Source organism: Desmodus rotundus, chromosome 8 (genome assembly GCF_022682495.2).
Source record: "Desmodus rotundus isolate HL8 chromosome 8, HLdesRot8A.1, whole genome shotgun sequence".
Taxonomy (NCBI): domain Eukaryota; kingdom Metazoa; phylum Chordata; class Mammalia; order Chiroptera; family Phyllostomidae; genus Desmodus; species Desmodus rotundus.
The window spans coordinates 131,109,717-131,129,757 of record NC_071394.1 but is presented as its reverse complement, the minus strand read 5'-3'; the positions used below and the strand labels follow the sequence as shown (position 1 = coordinate 131,129,757).

At 55.1% G+C, this 20,041-nt stretch overlaps 1 protein-coding gene across 1 annotated transcript in view; it reads right to left on the bottom strand.

Annotated features, from left to right (window-relative positions):
- Window positions 1–6,994: 6,994 nt before the first annotated feature.
- The window catches only part of RBM5 (RNA binding motif protein 5), a 23,149-nt gene continuing 10,102 nt past the window's right edge, over window positions 6,995–20,041 (bottom strand). The window contains exons 7-25 of the mRNA XM_053929686.1: window positions 18,729–18,812; window positions 17,895–17,955; window positions 17,209–17,274; window positions 16,794–16,954; window positions 16,248–16,345; window positions 15,553–15,640; window positions 15,298–15,375; window positions 15,140–15,212; window positions 14,468–14,553; window positions 13,995–14,079; window positions 13,692–13,783; window positions 11,614–11,775; window positions 11,075–11,224; window positions 10,924–10,995; window positions 10,150–10,329; window positions 9,672–9,746; window positions 8,600–8,697; window positions 8,393–8,522; window positions 6,995–7,624 (exon numbers count right to left, since the gene is read on the bottom strand). Of these exons, the coding sequence (XP_053785661.1) occupies window positions 7,499–7,624; window positions 8,393–8,522; window positions 8,600–8,697; window positions 9,672–9,746; window positions 10,150–10,329; window positions 10,924–10,995; window positions 11,075–11,224; window positions 11,614–11,775; window positions 13,692–13,783; window positions 13,995–14,079; window positions 14,468–14,553; window positions 15,140–15,212; window positions 15,298–15,375; window positions 15,553–15,640; window positions 16,248–16,345; window positions 16,794–16,954; window positions 17,209–17,274; window positions 17,895–17,955; window positions 18,729–18,812 (1,965 nt within the window). The 3' untranslated portion in view covers window positions 6,995–7,498. The remainder of the gene's footprint in view (window positions 7,625–8,392; window positions 8,523–8,599; window positions 8,698–9,671; window positions 9,747–10,149; window positions 10,330–10,923; window positions 10,996–11,074; window positions 11,225–11,613; window positions 11,776–13,691; window positions 13,784–13,994; window positions 14,080–14,467; window positions 14,554–15,139; window positions 15,213–15,297; window positions 15,376–15,552; window positions 15,641–16,247; window positions 16,346–16,793; window positions 16,955–17,208; window positions 17,275–17,894; window positions 17,956–18,728; window positions 18,813–20,041) is intronic.

Here is a 20,041-nt window from a genome sequence, read left to right as displayed (position 1 = left end):
GTGAGCCTCGGCTGTCCCATGTCCCAGCCCTCACTGCTGCGAGCCCAGGCAGCCGGCCCACCCTGTCAGGCCTGCCCCTACCCATCCTGGACTGAGAGCCAGCCCTGCCCCCAGAAACGCGAGTTCTGTGGTCTTGACCCTGGCACTCCTGCAGGCTCTCAGGACAAAGGTTGGGGCTGGGGCCTGGCAGATCCAGCCTATCTTGTCATTAATATTTATCAGTCCTCAGGGGCCAGAGCCTGCAGCTGGCTTGGGGTTGGTGGGGTGGGCAGAGGCTTCAGAAGGGTCTCAAAGCCCTTCCCTAATGAGGGTGCGGTGAGGGGAAAGGGCCACCTGGGCCTTGGGGTCCTGGGGGAGGGAGAGGACAGATGGGCAGCGGGACAGAGTCGGGGAAGCCTGGGGAGACTTGGGCGTCCTCCAGCAACCAGAACTGGCTACGCACCCAGGAATGTGGGGGAGGCAGGGTCCATGGAAGCCCCCTCCCTGGACCCTGGACCATCCTCCCACAGAGGATCCTCGAGAGTTGTGCTCCCCACTTGCGAGCCACAGACCCCCTTCTCACTCTCAGAAGGCTCCTCCCACGTGTCCCTGAGAGCCGGGCGCCCGTCCTGCATCGTCCCCCGGGGCTGCGCTCCTGCCGACAGACACCCTGTCCCTGCAGAGCCGCGCTCCCAGGTACACAGTCCACGAGGATCTGTGTCCCACGCAAGCCTCTCCTCACATCTCCTGCCCTGCCCCTTCCTCTGAGACTGGGCTCCACCTGCCCCTTCTCCTTGAACCAGGCTGAAGAGTGCTCCAAACGCTCCTCCACCCTTCCTCCTGCAGAGCTGTGCTCTGCACCACCCAGGAGCCCCCACCACCCAGCATGAGACCCTCTCCTTGTCAATGGGACTCCTGACCTTAAGTGCTGGAAACCCTCTGGTGAGAGAGCAGACCTTGTGGGGGGGCGCTACCCCATGTGCCCACGCCCCTGCCCCCTCATTGGCATGCCAGTGGGACCCACAGGTGGAATCAAAGCCCTTTGCTCAGAGCCGAGCTGCACAGAGGGGAACTGGGTGCCTCCATCTCCCCAGTGCTGGGCATGGAGAGCTAGGGGCTGGGAGGGGGCACACGGGGTGGGGGGCACAGAGCCTCCTCACTGCCACAGGCAGGCGCAGCTGCAGATCAGGGGGGCTGCCTGAGCCAGTGAGCACCCCCAGTAGATAATGAGGGGCTGTGGGGGAAGGGACAGCCTCAGGCACAGCCTTGGGGGGAAGGCTGCCTCCCAAAGCCCAGAGCCTCATTAGTGGAAGCCTAGGAGGGAGGCAGCTAAGTGGGTCAGTCCCCTCCCCCAGCCTGCCTGACAGGTGTGGGTGGGAGGGAGGACTGTCAGCCCAATTGAAGTCAGTCCCACTCTGAGTCCCCCCTCCCTCCAGCCCCCTCCCTGAGCCCCCTGTCCCTCACAGAGCCCCCGTCTTCTCCAGGGGCCCTCCCCCTAGGAACCCCCTTCCCCTCTCTGAGACCCCCTCTGTGGCCTCCTACCCCTTCCTGAGCCCCACCCTCTCTCTGCATTGCCCCTCCCCCTCCCTGCATTACCCCCACCCCCCAGGTGCTGGCCCCTCAGCCAGCCTCCCCAAGGCATCCTGCAGACGGAGCCACACCTGGGAGAAATTGAAATCTTAGACTCTTTCCCTGCCCCCGCCAATGAAGCAGACATCCCTGTCCTGGCCACGAAAGGCAGTAAAACACCGCTCCACTGGGGCCAGCCAGGCTATGCCAGAACAAGCAGCCAGATTTAGGGAGGGAGCCAGGCAGGGGCGCGTGGGCTCCAGGCCAGGACTTCTCTGCCCCCCACCCCCACAGCCAACCATCTCTGGGCGGCTGCTCTGGGGTCTCCAGCTCCCCTCTTTGCTCACAGTTAGGAAGCTGATTGTCCTGGCAGGTCTATCTCAGGCACAAGGTGGGAGGAGGAGAGAGGGGGGTTGCGGGTCAGAGGCAGGGTCTTCTCCTGCAGGGCAGAGAGGTTCCCAGAGGGTGGTGTGCTGCCTGGGCCCCTCCCAGCTCAGGACCGGAGCCAAAGGAGGATGTGATGGACACCCCGTCTGCTGCCCCCACCCCGCCCCCTTGCCCCTCCAGTCTGTGGCTGGGCCCCTGTCTGATCAAGAACCTACCAGGGCCCCCATTTCTGGTTGAGGCCACCTTCCTCAGGCTCTGAGAAACCTTGAAACCTCCCAGGGCTGCAGGTATAATGTGGACGATGCTCTGCCACCCTTGATGTCATCGTCCCTGATGTCCTCCCGGGACACAGTCTGGGAGGGGCTGGTTTTTCAAGCCCCAGCGCAGCCCGCCGGTCACTGTCTGGCTGCACAAGAGTTAATCCCAGGGTGCCCCCCCAACCACGTGCGCGCAGTCAAATTCCAGGAACGATTTCCATTAAGGATGCTTGGAGCAGATTTCATTTACATTAATAAGAACCAGAAAAAGTGGGGGTGGGGGCGTGCGACTGCTTGCTCACTTGTGTGGTTGCTGCTCAGGGTCTGCGTGAGCCTGGCGGAGATGGAGCCTGGTCTTGGAGGGGCCAGCCAAGCCAGCGCTGCGGTGCTTCGTCTGAGGGAGGAGGCAGCGCCCAACTGATGCTGGGGACTCCTAGCCTGGGGGGGCCCTACGGGTCTCCCAGGCCGAGGGCACGGCAGAGCCCCGTCTGGGTGAGACAGAACACCCGCCCAGGGAAACGAGGAGGGCAGAGGCAGGTGTCCAGAGCTGTCATCGAGCTCTGTCAGCGGGGGTTGGCTGCTGCCCATCTCTGAGCCTCAGTTTACCAGTCTGTTTGAGAGGCTGCTCCCTCTCTCCCCACCGAATGTGGCTGCAGGTATTAGAAGGGAGGTTCTGAACTTTGAGTCCATCTATTTTAGGAGCACATGCCCCCCCCCCCCTTCCTTAGCCTTCCTTCCCCCTTCAGCTCTGTCTTTGGACCCTAGAGCTGAGCTGTGGACCCTGTTTGGGAAGCTCAGGAGCCTGTTGGGGGTGGAAACCCCCATAAGATCCACCTCCCTGGGAAGGAGGGAGCCACTGTGACTGCATGCCTGAGCGGGCTGGGCCTGGGCTCTGCCAGCCTGAGCCCTGCGGCCCTTTCCCTTCCCAGCTCCCAGCTGGCTTCCTTCCTGCTTGGGTAGCAAGAGTCTGATTCCTGCCTGCTTGGCCCGGAGCGGGCCGCAAGTGTGCACAGGGTGAGGTTTCCCGACCGGACCCAACCTGCCCGTGAGCAGGTGATCAGCTGGGGAACAGTATTCATGAGCTTGCACGTTTCACATATGAGGATGGGGTGCGGGGAGGCTGGGGTCTGCAGGCATCTGCGTGTCCCACCCCAACACGCACCTAGGGTGCTGGGGAAACGTGCCTGCTCCCACGGCCTGTGCGTGCCTGCGCATGCTTGTGAGCGCAGAGGGCTGCCCCTCAGCCCAGCCAGGAGTTGGGGAGAAAGAAGGGGAGGAAGCCCCCTCCTGATGTCCCCCAGGGTTTGAGCCTAGCCCTGCCTGTTCCAGGCCTCACACATCTGGACAGGGCATTGCAACCTTTGCAGAGTAGGCTGGGCTCCCACATCTGCACCACCCCAGGGCCCAAGCAAGGGGATACAGGGGGACAATTAATTACATCCATGAATCATTCTCAAATAGCTCTGCCCAGCCAGGCTCAGGGTGGCGGTGTGGTGCTACCTGCCTGGAGCTGGGAGCTTGGCCTGGGTGTACCAGGCTCTGGGGGCCTCAGTCTGGCAGGAAAGCTGGCAGGGGTCCTGGCCAGGCCTCCTGGCCCCTCCTTTCTCCCCTCTGCCTGCTGCAGCCTCTCCTCCCCCATCAGCATGCAGAATTCACCCGCTGCTGCTCGGCTGTCTTAGGCTGTGTTATCTGAAGGCAGCCAGGGGGTGGAGCAGAGCTGACTCCCCCAGACCCAGCCGCCCCCACCCTGCGTTATCTTGTCCCGGCAGCCTCCTCCCACCCCTAGCAGCCTCAGACCTTTCTGCTCCTCTTCCCGGCATCCTCTCGGCCTTGCTTTGTCTGCAGTTGTCTTTTTTCCTGCCTCTCCCTATCTTCTCTCTCTCCCCAGGGCATTGGGCGGGGTGTGGGGGGTGTCGGGGGGGGGACACATCCCAAGGCTGAGCTTACTCCACCCTCAGCACATCAGCGGGAGCATGTCTTGCCCAAAGCTGGAGCCTGACCCTGTACCTGCAGCTAGGGACCCATCTTCCCCAAGTGAGTCGCACGGCTAGGGGCCAGCTGGACAGGGGCACCGAGCAGAAGCCAGGCCCAGCACTGCCCCACCTGGTAACCTCCAGCCACTGTCTGCTTTGCGCCTCAGTTTCCTTTTTAAACAAGATGAAAGTGGTCCAGGGACTAAGTGGGGTAAGAGGGCTCTGCCCCTGGTTCGTGCCCCCTTCTGGAAATTCCAGCTCCCTCCCTACCTGCTTTCTGGAGGCTGGGTGAGAGCGATGGGCACCCCCTGCCTCCCTCTGAGACCCCTGGGCCAGATCAACCCCAACTCCTCAGGCTGGAGAGACAGGGGCATGGGTCAGGAGTGGGTTCTGCCAAGGGAGTATTTCTGAGTCGATAATCAGGTGGAGGGGTGAAGGGCGTGTGAGAGGCAGAAATACATTTTATCGACTGCAGAAATCATCTACCTGGGTTGGAAAGAATTGTTAGGAGACTGAAGCACATAATGGCAGCCTGGCCCTTGCTCTGAGGCTGAGCAGGGGATCCCTGGGGGTGCGACACCTATCAAGAACATGCAGGGCCCGCACTGACAGAGCTTCAAGGCCTGAGTTCTGGCCAGGAGTCCTTGAATCTCAGAGAGACCTGGGAGAGACCCTGGGACCCTGGAGCTCCCAGGACTTGGTGAGACAGCCCTTCCACCACCACCACCTTAACCAGCCTTGCCCCATAGATGATGGAGTGCTGCCACCTGGTGGTCGCCAGCAGCACCGTCGCCTCCTCCAGGGTCCAGTCTGGGAGCAAAACCTCCCCCCCCCCCACTCCCCTGCCTTACCATGGAGCACGTGAGCGCGCACGCATGTCTCTGAGGGCGTCCCTCGGGGATCAGGGTGGCTGGTGGCTGGGCTCCGGGGGCCCTTGAGACCCTCCAGCCAGACCGCATGCCTGGGGAGCTTAGCTCAGGCCTGGCTGTTCATCTGGGCTTTGAAACGCGTTTGATGCACAGCCATGACAGCTGCTCCTGGACGGCCCTCAAAGCCCAGCACTTTGCAGCAGCTGTCCCAGCCAAGGGCAGGCTGGGCTTGGAATCCCTGGAGGTTCCCTCTAGCTCAGCGAGAGACCCTTCCAGTTCAGAAGGTGGGTTTCCCTGATGGGGAAGTTGGCACAACTCTTGCCTCACCCCCATATCTGGCATGGCTAGGAGGGACAGAGGCCCCGTGGGTAGGGCAGGGCAGGACATCCCAGGACACTGCCTACTCATCCCTGGGCTTGGGGTTGGAGCAGGCCCTGGGGGACTGGTGAGGGGATGGCTGGGCCCTGGGGTTTCAGCCTTAGATCCTGAGGGGTTCAGCCATTTGGTACCCCAGGATTTCTTAAATATGGTCTCACATGAGAGACCTGGGCCAAGGTACAGCCTCAAGAAATGGGGCCATTGGTTCAGATGCCAGGTGAGGGCTGCAGTCACCTGGCTAGGTACGTTGGTGACAGGTGTGGCTGTGGAGCGGGCCGGAAGCAGGAGGGGGAGCTTCAGCCTGTGGGGAGGGACAGACACTGACTTTGTGGTGGTGGGAAAGTGCATGCCAGTGCCAACAGCAGATGCTGTGGTCTAGGCCAGGCTTTTCTCGACCAGCTGTGAAAAGGGGCAGTCAGCACAGACAGCGTGACGCAGTGCCTGAGGCTCAGCGTTTGAGGAGCTGGTGCACGTAATTAAGGGCTTCCCAGGCCCCATGTGTACGCTCGTCTGGAAGAGCTGTGTCTAAGGAGGCTGCTGCTTGGGGCAAAAGCACCAGCACCCCCAGAAGGCTGCAAGGGCTCTGGAGGTGAGGCTGGCCTCTCCCTAGGGGTTGGACCTCATTTGTGGGGTTCCCAAGCCTTATTCCAGACACCCAGGATTGGGGCTTCTGCATTTGCCTCCACATCCACCTAGTAAAAGCTAGCCTTATGTCCCCAAGGCAATCCTTGGGAGGTTAGGGTGAGAGCAGGTGCTGAGAAAGCCCCTCCCCCCAAGCACTTTTCACCCTAATTTTATAAGGACCAGGCGCACCTAAATGTAGGAAAATGTGATCATCCACAAGGCCATGGAGCTGTAGCTTTGAGAATAAGCCCGACCCCTTTCTCTGACCCCATGTTAACACTCGGGGCCCAAGCACTTGGCTCAGCCAGACTGGCAGCATGGGTGTGCCATCACCGCCACCACCTCTTCTTCCCAGGGCAGGTGCACACCCAGGCACACTTCTTGCCCTTGTCAAGCATGGTCTTGCTGGCCAAAATGACAAGGTCGGATGACACCACTTAGTCTGGAAATGCAATACCCCGGCACACCTCCTCAGCAGTCGCGGCCTGAAGGGGGTGCCACACGGCCTCCAGGGCATCTGCTGCAGCAGAGATCGGGCCTGGTATCACCTGTGTCATGGGCTGCAAGCAGTGACACCCCCGCCCCTTGCACCCCTGAAAACTGCAGAAGCACAGCTGTGCTTTCTCCTGGGTTTTCAGGAGCTGGAAGTGGAACAGCTGGCTCAGCCGTGACTTTATTTCCATGCAGAGGTTCACTTGTTAACCAATGCCTGAACTTAAAAATCTGCACATGGGAACACATGTAGAGTGCACGACTGTCTGACCACCATGCCGTACACCTGGAACGGTAGTGATGCAGAGTAACGCCGAATGTAAAGTGTAACTGAGAAAATGTTTCAGAAGCCCGAACATAACGGCACGGAGAATAGCACAGAACACCCCCTGTAAGTCACTGAGCGAACTTACTTCACCCTGGCGCCTGAACCCCACCCATCACCCAGAGAGAGAGACACAGACACTCATTTTTCAAGGTGTTTCTTTTGTAAAGAAGCCAGATTTGGCAACTAGACTGAAAATCTTCCAAAATTCTGTACAAATGTTTAATATACAAATATACACAAGGCTTTTGCCAAGAAAAAGACAGCACAACAAACGACAGAGGCGGCTTTGGTGTCTCACACCAGGGCATCCCAGCACGCCCTAGGGGCACGGGGCTGAGGACCACGCACAGGTTGCGTGTGGGAAACACAGTACGTTACATTATGTACACCGCAGTATAAAAGTCCCACGGTCCCCCCACCAGCCCACAGGTCCTCTGGCAGGAAGGAAGGCCATTCACCTGACAACCCTGGAGGGAACTCCGTAAAGTGGGAGAACCTTGCAGAATGATGTGGCCCGCCCTAGAAACTATTAACAGGACAAGGTGTGCCCACAGAGACAGGTGGCAAGAGTGACTCCGGCGATGGACCGCTCTTTGCGCCCTTTGGAGCTCCTCCTCCTCTCTCTCTCTCTCTTTTGGAGTCTCACTCCATCTCCGTGAACCGGGCAAACATGGCCTTGCGGACAGCATCTTTGTAGGAGTCAGCACCAGACAGTCCATATGCGCTGCCCTTGGCTCCTAGGCCAGCTCCTTTTAGCCGGACTTGAGCCTGGGGGCACAAAACTGCCGTCAGCAGCCGGCTGTGGGCGGCGCCCATGCCCCCGCCCACTCCCTACTGAGCAAGGCCACCCACTAGAAGACAGAGAAGTTTCATCTGAAGACAAGAATTCCTACACTGGAGACCTGGAGCAGGTTTAAGGACGGAAGGTATAAAATGGGCCAAGGAAGACAGCCAGATAGAGCCACACTCCACTCCCCTACCACCCAGTACCTGCTGAGCAACCACCTGTGCCCGGACACTGGGAGCCCAAACCTGCCACTGAAGCCCGGGAAGGCCTGGCAGTTACGGGAGCAGATCACAGCAGGACAGCCCGGCATCGGCAGGGCTCCCTGCATGCGCAGTCTGCAAAAGGCTGACCAAGCGCTGCTGCCAGGCGTGGGGCGGGGGCGGGCAGGGGGCGGGCTCTGATCCCTGGATGGCCCTCATTCTGGGCTCTGACCATCTGAAGGGCCTCATCAGGGATGAAAATCCTACTATGTTGTACTTTACTTTATACGTAACCAAAATCACTGAGGAAGTAAAGCACAAGTACCTGTAGGAAATTTAGTGGAGGTTACATGGGTCTGAATTGGTGTTAACTAGGGGTTTGTTTATAATAAAGGACATAGAAACATACAGTCCTTCGGAGAAAAATAGGTTTTACCCCAAGGTACCAACAGACCACAAAAATCAAGCACATTCCTCCCAAGTGCCACCGTGAAGGAGGGTGGAGTCAGGGGAGCTGTCCCTGGGCCCGTCGCAGACCCTGAGGCTCACCTCTATGGGGGCGGTGATGCCTTGACACTTCCTTCCCAAACCCGAGCCTTCCCGCCAGCCCATGGCCTGAAGCATCTTGTTGCCAATGTTACTGTGGTCGATGCCGTCTTTGGTGGGCTGTTCGTAGTTCCTGCCAGCGGCAAACACAGAGTTACTTAAAACAGCTCGAGCCCCAGCTGAGGAGGCGGAGGGGCTCACCACACATACACAGTGCCCGCATCCAGCTGCTTCTTGCGCTTGGGCTCTGGGGGTTCTGGAATGCCGTACTTCTCCCGTCTCTCGGCGGCTCGGTCCCGGTACTTCATCTACGCGGGAGGACAGACAGGCTGAGACCCTGAGACTTCCATCTAGGACCACCATGTGCGGCTCCGCTCCAGAACCTCCAGTGTTTTCTTAACCTGGAGCCTGGCCTTTGGGAGTGGTCTGAGACACAAACGCCCTGGTTTCCCTCCCGGCGCCGAGCCGCCTCTGAAATGGCAGGTTGTTAGAGACAAACTGGGGGGGGGGGGGGGGATCTGTGGCAGAACTCTGTCTCCAACAAGCAGTTTTATTAATTAGCCACCACTCGTCACACCCTTCCAACAGCCTGCCAGGGCCCACAGGAAGAGGAGGGCGGGGCTGTCACTTCCCTCTGCATGTGGATATGCCCACCTCCAGGGACAGACAACGCCCAGGAGGCCCCCAGAGACCTGCTCAGCAGTCCCTGGGGAACTGCTACCACAAACAGTGGAAAAAACAGGGAAGAAAACACAAAAAACAAACCCTAACTTCAGATGTTCAGAATTACTCCAGGAGAGCAATTTCCCTGGCTTGCCCACTGGTTCATTTCTGACCCATGGGGTCCTGTTCCTATTTAAAACCCTACCCGGCTGGCCCTCATCCTGCCTCGTTAACACAGAATCCCTGCGCATCACTGGCCTCAGGCTGCCCCCACTGCTCCCTCCCAGATCACCTGCAGTCACCTTACGCCCTACTGTCCCCAGGGCCTAATCTGAAGCCTCTCTCACTGCCCACGAAGGCTCCTGTGGCCAGGCCAAAAAAGATGCCCCTGTTCCTCCATCAAAACCGGTGTCCTTAACCAGCAAGTGCTTGGTGTTCAGGACTCGTGAGCAGTGCGGGCTCTCCTGGCACACGCCAGGGTCTAGCCTGCCCCACTGGCTGGGTGTTGGGCGTGTGATACAGCCTCCCTGGCCCGGAACCTAAAACTAAGTGCCACCAACAAAAGTGAAAGGCGCAGTCCCCAAGACACTCTTCCCAGCAGAGCCTCGCCCCCATTCACCTCTCTCTCCCTCAGCTCCAAGGCCTCCAGCTCCTGCTCGCTCAGTCGGGACCGTCGGTAGATGTCCATGTTTTGCTGTAGGAGAGGTTCGACAGACACATTAAGAATTCAGACGGCCCTAATCTGACCTGCCATGACATGGTCAGTACCCACCGCATTCTAAGAGCCAGAGCCCAGCTCACTAACCTACAGCAAGAAACCCAGAGCCCAGTGTGCGGGGGCTGCCATGCTCCATTCCCTCCTAACTCTGTAACAGGCCAGGGCAGACCTCGTCTGACCGCCCCTCAGGTGCTCTTCGAGAACCGAAGACACGACCGCCCCACCCGCAAACTGCAACTCGCTTTCCTGCAGGCCGGGACCATGGCCCGCCACATCAGAGGTGTGCCTGTGCGTCAGACAGCCTGCCGAAGGCAGTCCTTCCACACGGCTGCTCGCTGCTCCCCCACCCCGGCCTCGAGCAGCAGAGAAGCAGGGCCACCTTGTGCAGGTCTGAGAGCTGCTGGTGCCGGACCAGGGCATCTTTGTTCGGGAACTGGCGCCGGCAGAGCAGGCAGGCCATCTTCTTCCAGTCGGCCAGCTTCTCTTCCTCACTCTCTAGTCTCTCCACCAGCTCTTCTTCGTTGTCACTGTCACCACTGTAAGCAGCAACCAGACCCCTCTGGGGACAAAAGGAGGTGGACCATTGGAAATGTGCAACAGGAAGACAGCTCTGGCTATGTATCTGGACCGAGTAACCCACCACCCACAGTGGGACAGACACCCCGCCTCGCACACAGCGCACGGAGCAGGCCTCCTGGAGCAGGCCTCCTGGCGCCGGCTCTCAGGGCCCACGAAGAGTTCGTGGACGGCTGTTTTCCAGCCGCTGACCGTACAGGGAAACCCCAAATACAACAGAGCAGAGAAGCGGCCCACACAGACCAGTATCTACCAAGTAAAATGTTTTTTCCCCGCCCTCATTTTCTCTTTCCATGTCATAAAAACTATTTACAAACGCAATAGCCCTCAATCAGCTGAGCCCAGGAATGCAGGCCCCATTCCCCGCTCCACCTCGCCCGCTCCCGCAGGAAACACAAAGCCCTGAACGTGGAGTCTACGTGCAGGAGCTGCCCGGAGCACCCAGGGACATGGGGCAGAGCACGTTTTACGCAGAAGTCACAACAGTCCAGACACAGCTGAGATTCTGAGAGACAAACCGCGCCCCCCCCCCCCCCCGCCCCCGAAGGTCTCTAGGACACAGGGGGTCCTTCCTTACTTTGAGGGGATTCTCCTCGTCTCCATTCCGCACCAGTTCAGGGATGAGCTGCTGCCTCTCAGCTAGGGCTCCCTAGGAAACAGAACAAGCCATGAGCTCCCCACCGGGCAGAAGTTCCCATCACCGTGCCCGCCACTCCCGCTGCTGTCACCTTCTTCTCGAAGAGAGCGAAGCCAGCATCTGCCGCAGCAGACTCCTTCCTTTCTTCTTCTCTCGAGGCACTGACAGGCTGAAAGCTGTTTTTAAAATTTTCTTTCTGCTTGTTTAAGCTCTTAGCCCAGCGTTCCATGTCTTTGGCGATCTAATGTCAGAACCACCACCACGGGAAATGTTTATGTACAGACACTCAGAATACACTTATTCGGTCTCCTGTGTCAGTAAGCCAGTAAGAGTTTTATCTCAACCACATGCTCTGTCACCCCCCACCCCCCCGCCCCTACTGCTAACTGAAACAGCTCGCAAGGCACTGTGACTGCTGCTCAGCAGCCTGGCTCCTCCAGGATGCCAGGCAGACGGACAGACAACCTGCAGTAAATTTTGCCTCCCAGACTGGATGTGAGTAAGATGTGTGGCTGTTTTTAAGAATCCAAATAAAGCTAACATAAATGCCACAATCAAAAAACAAAACAAAAACTTAAGCCTAATGCTGCAGACAGAACTGCGGGTCCCCTGGCTGGGTTGCACCCTCACCTGCTGGGCTGTTTTGCTCTTGGGCTTCTCCTTCTTCTCCTTCCCCTCTTTTGCTGGAGGCAGGCCCGTCTGCTGGTGGGAGCCAGACTCTGCAGCAGGCACGTAGGTCTCCTTCTCTCCGTCCCAGTACAGGTACTGCTGAGTTAAGGAATTGTAGTAGTACTAGGAAAAAAATACAATTAATGCAGACTTTCTGCCATGTCAAACCATCAACTTAAAGAAGTATTTTGTCAAAAAGGCAAATCAGAGTTGTTTTGTCAAAAAAACTACACATACAGACATAAAACCCACTGCAGACGGGCAACACTTCCTGCCCACAGGGGAGCTGCCCACTGCGGTGTGGGTGAGGAGGAGCCAGCCAGCGAAGGTGGGAAACCTCGTGGGCAAAAAAGCAGAGAATGATTTCTTCTCAAAAGTCTAGTTTCCACTGATCTAACCCCTGGGCCGACAGGGGACGCAGACGGCCATGTGCCTGACTCCTTTCCACAGACAGACAGCCCCCTTACACAGACCAGGCGGCCAGAACCCGGCCCCCCCACCACCGACAAGCAGCAAACAGCTGTCACCAGCTTCAACCACACACTAGGCTGGACACCGAGGCCACCAAACACAGGGTTCTAAGTCACTAGCTTGGGTGCCTAGAAGGAGGTGACAGATGAAGGGACTGGATCTGAGGTCTCCGGGAAGAGTTGCCCCTGTGGAGGGAGCACCCATCACTCCTCTTTATTCCCCAGCCTGTCACTCTACTTGCTCAAAGGGGCCCAGGAGAGACTGTCTGTTACGTCTCTTCTGGGGGAGGGGTGGGTCAGGACGTCTGTGTCCAGCAAAGAGAACCTCCTGGGACAAGGTCAGACCTCAGCGAGAAGGAAGGAAGCCTGCAGGGACCTGCCTGCTCGGGAGAGGCCTGCCACTTCCCACCTCACTCTCTCAGACACCACGAGCTCTCAATGCCAAGTTCCTGTTAAAAGCACTTGTTTTATTATTCTATACATACAGCTCCTGACCATAAATAGTTTTTTATTTATAGGGTGCTAAAGTTGCTTTTCCTCTTTAAAAATTACACACACTATCCCAAATAAAACACCACTACTTATATCTGCTAATTTCTACCCTCAAGAGTACACGGGGCTGCTATAAAGGAGCTGGACGCAAGCCCTGGCTGGTGTGGTTCAGTGGGCTGAGTGCTGGCCTGCAAACCAAAAGGTCACTGGTTCAATTCCCAGTCAGGGCACATGCCTGGGTTGTGAGCCAGGTCGTGGTCATGTGAGAGGCAACCGATTGATGTTTCTCTACCTCTCTTTCTTCCTCCCTTCGCTTCTAAGAATAAATAAAATCTTAAAAAAAAAAAAAAAAGCAACAGCTGGAAATGAAAGGTCATGTGGTACCTGATTCCCTTTATCTGAAAGGCCAAGAAGGGGCAAACCCACAGGGACAGAGGCAGAGAGGGGTCACCGGGGTGGGGGCTAGGGAGCGACTGCTGTGATGGGCACAGGGGTCTCTTGGGTGGCGCAAGCGCTGTGCAATCAGGCGGTGGTGATGGTTGGACCACACTGTGAGGATACCAAAACCACTGAATCGTACGCTCCAAATGGTTACAATGGTGAATTTTAGGTTACGCGAATTCCATGTCAATTTAAAAAAAGGATATATGGAAGTAAAAACACAACTGAAAATTTCTATCTAGATCTTTACGGAAAGGTTAACAGCCACCTACAAACTCTACTCGACAGCATGAACCATGGTAACACACCAGGGGCCAGACCTGTGGTTCCCGGAGTGGGAGGGGCCTGACTGGCGGGGGGCCGAGGGCTCCGTCGCCTCGGTGGTGGCAGGCACATGGGTGTGCATGAGCGTAAACAGAGAACTGCGCACTTCAGTTGCGCACATTTCTCTGTGGGTACATTGCACCTCCAGTTTTTCCGACCAACAAAGTAAAAACTTAAATCCTAAAATATAAAAATCCCATCTTGATGGTTTTGAAGAAATTAAAACTAATCTGGGTCACTAGCTCCTCTGCAGGGGCTATTTCTTTTCACGCCTCACAAACGCACTAAGTGAAACAAAGGTGTTTCTAGTACCTGCGAGTTGGGGTCGTAGTACAGCCCTGTCGTCGGATCATAGTAGTATCCTGAAGATTCATCGTACTGGTAAGTGGACGTGTCTGGCACAGCTGCAAAGCAAAACCGGGGCAGTCAGCCCGTGAGAAAGGGGCTGCATCCCAACTCCGAGCTGTGACATGCAGCAGGCATCACTGGTTTTCTTCTTTCACGTCCCAAGTGTCCCTCTGACACCCACAAAGGGAGAGGGACTCCAGTTTACTAAACAAAGGCAACAACTAGCACCTTCCAACTGTCAACAGCCCGCCATGTGGTCTGGCTTACCATATTTGGTACCAGGAACTACACCGGTGGGGGGAGCGGCGGGGGCCTGCGTGCTCGTGCTAGCGCTAGGCTGTGCTTCCTCGGTCTGGAAAGAACAGCAGCTTCAATGTAATTCCAACTGTACAGCCTCTGAGAGAACTAAACCACTGCAACTGTCCAGGAGGACGGGCTCCCCGACACCCACGCTGCAGCCAGGACCCAAGGCAGCGCCTGAGCCAGCGCATGCTCACAACGCCCTCCCTAATGTCCATCAGGTCAAAGCACGTGGAAAGCATACACACACCCTGCTTGGAATCTCGAATTTTAAATAGATACACAAGAGGACTGTATTATCTAATACGATCACACAAAGAAGTAAGGTTGGAGCGTGTTATTCAACCCCAGCTCATACAGTAGGAAAGGAAATTTGTCCAGAAAACAGTCTCCCCGACAGTCCCCAGCCACATATCTAGGACACAGGACAATAGGATTACCGGAGAACTGGGCGGATTGGAGGTCTGATTATACAGCTGGGGGCTCTGGGACACTACGGCTGCTGAGGTGGTGGTCACCGCAGTGCCTATGATGCAAACACAAAGGGTCAGAAAGAGCCTTTGAGGAGCCTTCATCTGCAATGCCCGGTCTAGCCTTCTGTCTCTGTTTATGTCAGTTCTTAATAATCTCATCCCCGCCTAGTGCCCTGGACCTATGACATTTTCGTCTTTATGATCCAACTAGAACGTGACACGGTTAAACATTCTCTACGATGGCCAAAAAGAAAGAAAGAAAGAATCCGTATCTATGCTGGGGTCGAGAAAAGATGCAACTCCGGGGCTTTCATAATTCTGGAATAACAATTAAGCAAAAGCTTCTTATAGTGACCCTTCTGATTGAGGTCTGGGCGCCAGACTCCAGGGTCACTTGACCCCACGTGGGCACTCGTGAGTCCTAAGAGCACAGAGGGGAAACAGAGGTGTAGAAGCCCCAGAATGAACACGAGCATTTCTCATCATCCCCAGCCCCTCAGACACGGTGAGAGCCCCGAAGGTTCCCCCCCAGGCTCGCAGGGAAATGGACTTGGAGCTTTGGGTCTCCTAGAACATCTAGGCGCATCTCCTCAATTGCAGCTGCTTAAACAAAAGAGAAAAGGAAGACGAAGTTTCTACCTGATGCAGATGACGCATCAGATTCCAACCCTCCAGCTTGCTGCTGATAAAACTGTTGGTAGTCCTGCGAGTACTGAAGAATAAAGCCCACCGTTAGAGCCGCTGTTCTCAGGCACGCTCTGGAGACCAGAAGTCGCATGCTGGTCAAATCTCCCTACCTGAGCGTACTGGGCATAGCCATCTTGGCCCGGCTGCAGGTAACTGTAGTCTACACTGCCTCCTTCACCACTTTGAGACTACAAAATGTCAGAAGAGGAGGAAACACAAACTTAGTGGACACCAAGAAAAGGAACCAGATGTATGCCCTAAAAATGTTCCGGGGAGCTTCTAAGGCAAGCACCATGGGGAGGTCACTTCTGTGAATTGCGGGCGACACCCCCACACTACTCTGAGCAAAAAGATCCCCCCCTTACCTGGGTGGATGACCACTGAGCAGCAGCAATAGCTGTACTGGCCACAGAGAAGGCGCTGACCCGGTTACCATCTGGGAGGACCAGGTCTCTGAAACAAGGATCCAGTCATGTGACTCCACCCTAGCAACCACCCCGACCCCACATGACCGCGGAAACAGCAATTCACTGCAGCCTTTGCTGGGAGGTCTTAAGGGCCAGCGAGGCCACCTTTCAGAGCGAGGAGGGGTCTCCATGGGCAATGTCAATGTCCCTAGTGGGCAAGTGTCCCTGTAGTTATCACTGTTCTCCTCTGTACCCTGCCATCAAATAAAGTGTCTGCTGGATGAGCAATGGTACCAGAAACGAGAAACCTGCACCGCTAGACCGGAGCCCTGGGCACACGAAGCCATCAGCATGCTGTTCCAGAAGGAGAGGGCCATTTCCAGGTGGGCCTGCACTATTCTCAATCGGTCTGCGTGGCACATATTCTCCACCTATCCACCCTGTCTGCCTTTGTCCTGCTCTGAAGTTTTCTGGCAACCGGCTATTGAGGACAGGGGGCACTAAACTCTAAGAGGAGTCAACTGTCTCCCTCCCAGCTTTGGTGACCAGAGAGGATGGTACCTCAGTGCAGGGAACATGGGTGCAGTTAGCAAAGCAACCCTGGACAAGCATACACGCAGCAGTTTGAAATAAGGACAAGTGAAGCCACTCACTTTCTGGCACTTTTTGCGAAGTCAACCCCAATAGTTTTGCCATCAATTTTCAAGGGAGGATGGAGACTCTGTAATATCTGAAGAAGCTGAGAAGCATCCTGAAAGAGAATGTGAAGAAAAAACATTTTGTCATGTGATTAAAAATCTCACCCTCCCACCCACCGGTTCAAAGAGTTAGAGCTTTCTCTCCAACAAGAACAGCAACTCATTCTGTTTGCCAGCACGCGACCTGGAGGAACACCCAGCCCCTCTGCACCAGGACAGGAAGCTGCGCAATGCTGTTGAAGGAGCACACGCGCAGTTCATCTACGGCAAAGCCTGAAGGACCAAACTGCGGCACAGCGTCAGCGCCGCCGGTTACCCGCAGGCCTGCGCGCTACTTGTGCCACTCCCCGAGGAGGCAGCCTGCACGTGAGCGCTGCCACAACTGTCACCATGGGGCCTTCGACTCTGGGCTCGCAGTCTGGGACCACAATCGGATGAACCACATGTGCCTCTTAAGGTTCAGTTTCTTTTCAAAGGAGAGAGACTCAGCGAGGCCCTCACCATGGCGGAAGACAGCTGCACGAAGGCGAAGCCTCTGTTCTGCTGGGTCTGCCGGTCTTTGATAAGGCGGATGTTATTGACGGCTAAGGACGCGTAGGGGGACAGCGCCGTCATGATGGAATCCACCACCGTGTGCGGAGCGATGTTTCGGAGTATGATGGCTGGGGAGGGAGAGGAGCGACACAAGTGACATGGGCATGCATTCCCGCCACCGACGCTTTTCAAGGCATGTTCAAGCACAAACAAATCCATTTGAGGAGGTTCCTAGTACACCTTTCACTTTGACGTGGAGAAGATTCTAAAAGCCAGTCTGTTATAGGACACCTGAAGCTGCTGCTGCTGCTCACGGAGAAGGGTAAGAGAACAAAACACTTCAATTTCTAATGTAAAGGCTAAAGATTACACTTGAACTTACTATCACAGTAGTAATCCACAGACTGGACTGATTCTGTGGTCCCAGAGGGCACTTCCTGTTCAGAGTCTACGGAAGGGAAGGGAAGGAGAGGGGGGACTCAGTAACTGAAGACAGACAGACAATGTATTAAAATCCCAGTCTCAATTTTAAGTAAATAAAATAATTTCCTTCTTTAACCATTTGTGGCTACAATAAAGCCTCATGAATTTTGACATGATAAACGTACAATGCAAAAACTGGGCAAGTGGACTAACGAAAAGCAGGCGCAGGAAGCAAGCCAGGCAAGCACGGAACTCTGCATTCTCATGGTCGCCAGCAGCATCTACCAGACCCGTGGCGAGAGAGTTGAAGGAGAATATCCAAGTCACTTGTTTAAATGGCTTACTTTTCCTTAAGTTCAGACAACCCAATTTATCAGTTTTTAAAAAAAATCCTCACTTGAGGATATATTCATTGATTTCAAAGACTGAGAGAAGGGAAAGAGACAGAGAGAAACACCGATCAGTTTGCCTCCTGTACCCGCCCCGACTGGGGATCAAACCCACAACCTAGGAAAAGTGTCCTGACTGGGAACTGAATCCCTGGCCTTTGGTGTGCGGACGACGCTGCAACCCACGGACCCACCCGGCCAGGGCCCAATCAGCCAGGTTTTCATACATATTTCACACAGCTGAATCTGGGCTTACCGAACTTGTCCGCTCCACATCGGAAGCATTTTAGTCTTTTCCTGAAATTATTAAGGCAGCACTGGAAAAAAAAAAATTTTACCTGTAATTATTTCTCAATAGGCCAGGCTTACCAGGAGCAACGTGGGTTAGAGCAACAAGGCCATGGCAAGTCCCAGTAAGCAGAAAATAACACCAGGTATCCAAGACAAAGGAGCATTAACCTAAATATTAGAATGCTTTGCAATGTGAATTCTTCCAAGAACAAATGGTGGCATATTCTGAAGCAGAATTCCATTTCTATCAAGTTGGGGGAAAGATTCAGTTCAGTCAAAAACCTACAGCCAGTCACCTGCAAAGCTCTCCCGTTTCAGGGGAGCGGACGTGGACCACCCTACGCATACCAACAATGCACAGAACGCAGGAGGTGGGCAGGACCAAGGTCAGAGCCCTCTCAGAATGTCAATGGCAACACCCAAGTTCAAAACAGTGTGCTGGACTGTAACAGACTTTACCTAACGTGGCAGGGTCACAAGGACTTCTGTTAATGTAATTAAGAAACTGCCAGAAGATGAGAGCTTTGGAACTCAAGAAACTGTGTAAAGTGAAACAAACCCAAAATCTTTATTAAAACACTGGGCTTAGGACCTGAATCTTAATAAATAAAATGTCCAGTGTGCTAGGGATCCTGTCCTCTAATATGGACACAGGAGGACCCAAAGAAAGTCACAAAGCACAAGAAACACCCTGACAAAAACTGGCGACTGTGTCCTTCTGTTTCCTCCTCCAGACGGACATGCACACGGAAACGGCCAAGCCCTGAGGTTCTGTCCTGTGGGCAGAACCCAGCCTTACCTTGTTACAAAGCCAGTCTTCAAACTTGGGTCTGGGGTTGCTATAATGCATTGCAATGTGCTTTCCTTGAATCACCAACTTTTTCTGTAAAAAAAAAAGTAATTAGTTATTCCCATTGTGGGGAACGTGCGTCCATTTTCCCAGGGCAGAGCACACTTCGGAAAAATCAGTGCTCTGGAGTTAAATGGACAACATACGGGGAGGACCAACCACCGCCACCTATACTCTGCCCATCCAATCCTTCAGATAGGCAGCAAGAGAATGGGATGCGGAGTAAAGGTAAATGGAGTCAGGGAGTGCTGAGAAAGCTGCCAAACACTAAACGCTGACATGCACCAGGCCGTGTCTCCAGCAGAGACAGAAGTCCTAACATTCAGCATTGACAGGCTGCCTGAGAGTGACAGCCTATTTCAAAAAGCAGAAAACACAACGCTCCCAATTCTGAGGTTGCCTCCTACTTAAGCCCTTAGCATGATGTCCTTGGGCTTCGCTTCACTTCTCCCCCAGGCCCCCAGCCTTATGCAAAGTTAAAGCCTTCACATGTCCCCTTCCCCCAAACTCCTGCTTCAGGATGTGTCCTCTGGGAGACAAGGGAGGGAAATGCATTTTAAAAGGGAATCTGGTTACATGTCTTTCTCAGGAGGGACTATTCTGAATGCCATCAACTCTAAAACAGCTAAATGAGACTTTTTCCCTGCCAACTGCAACCATGTAATGTCCTAGGTGACATAGGTGTTTTTCACTGAAATAGATGGTACTCTCTTCAAAATGAGAAACCAGGAGGCCAATGAAGTTTCTTCAGAGGGGCAGGAAAAACTTGTAAATGCTTGTACACCACCTCGTCCTTCAGGTCATCTAGGTGACTGAAGGGAGCTGAGTTTTAAAAGTTCAGAACTCCAAGCTGAGTCAGTCTAGCCAAGAGCACACCCAGCACCTGCCCCCAAAGAGTCTTCATTTCACAGGAGCGTCTTTTCTCTGTCTTTGAGGGGAGGTGGGGAAGGGAGTGGGGTGTTCTGACACTACTAGAACAGGTTTAAGTAGGAGGTTAGATGTCCAGATTTTTAAAAGGAGTCTAACCTCTCTAAACATACATACTGTTGAGCAATTTGGTTCTTGCAAATCCTGGAAGAGTTAAGACATGCTGCGCATGTTGTCTCTGTAATATGTAAGGGTAAGACTGCATGTCTGGCCAAGAGGGAAAGAGCTGAAGGGCCATCCGCTCCTTGTGTTGCACAGAAGCAAAAACAAAGAAGCTGGGAGGTATGTCAACAGATCATCCCACTGGGAGGGATGTGCGCTGGGGGAGACTCCAA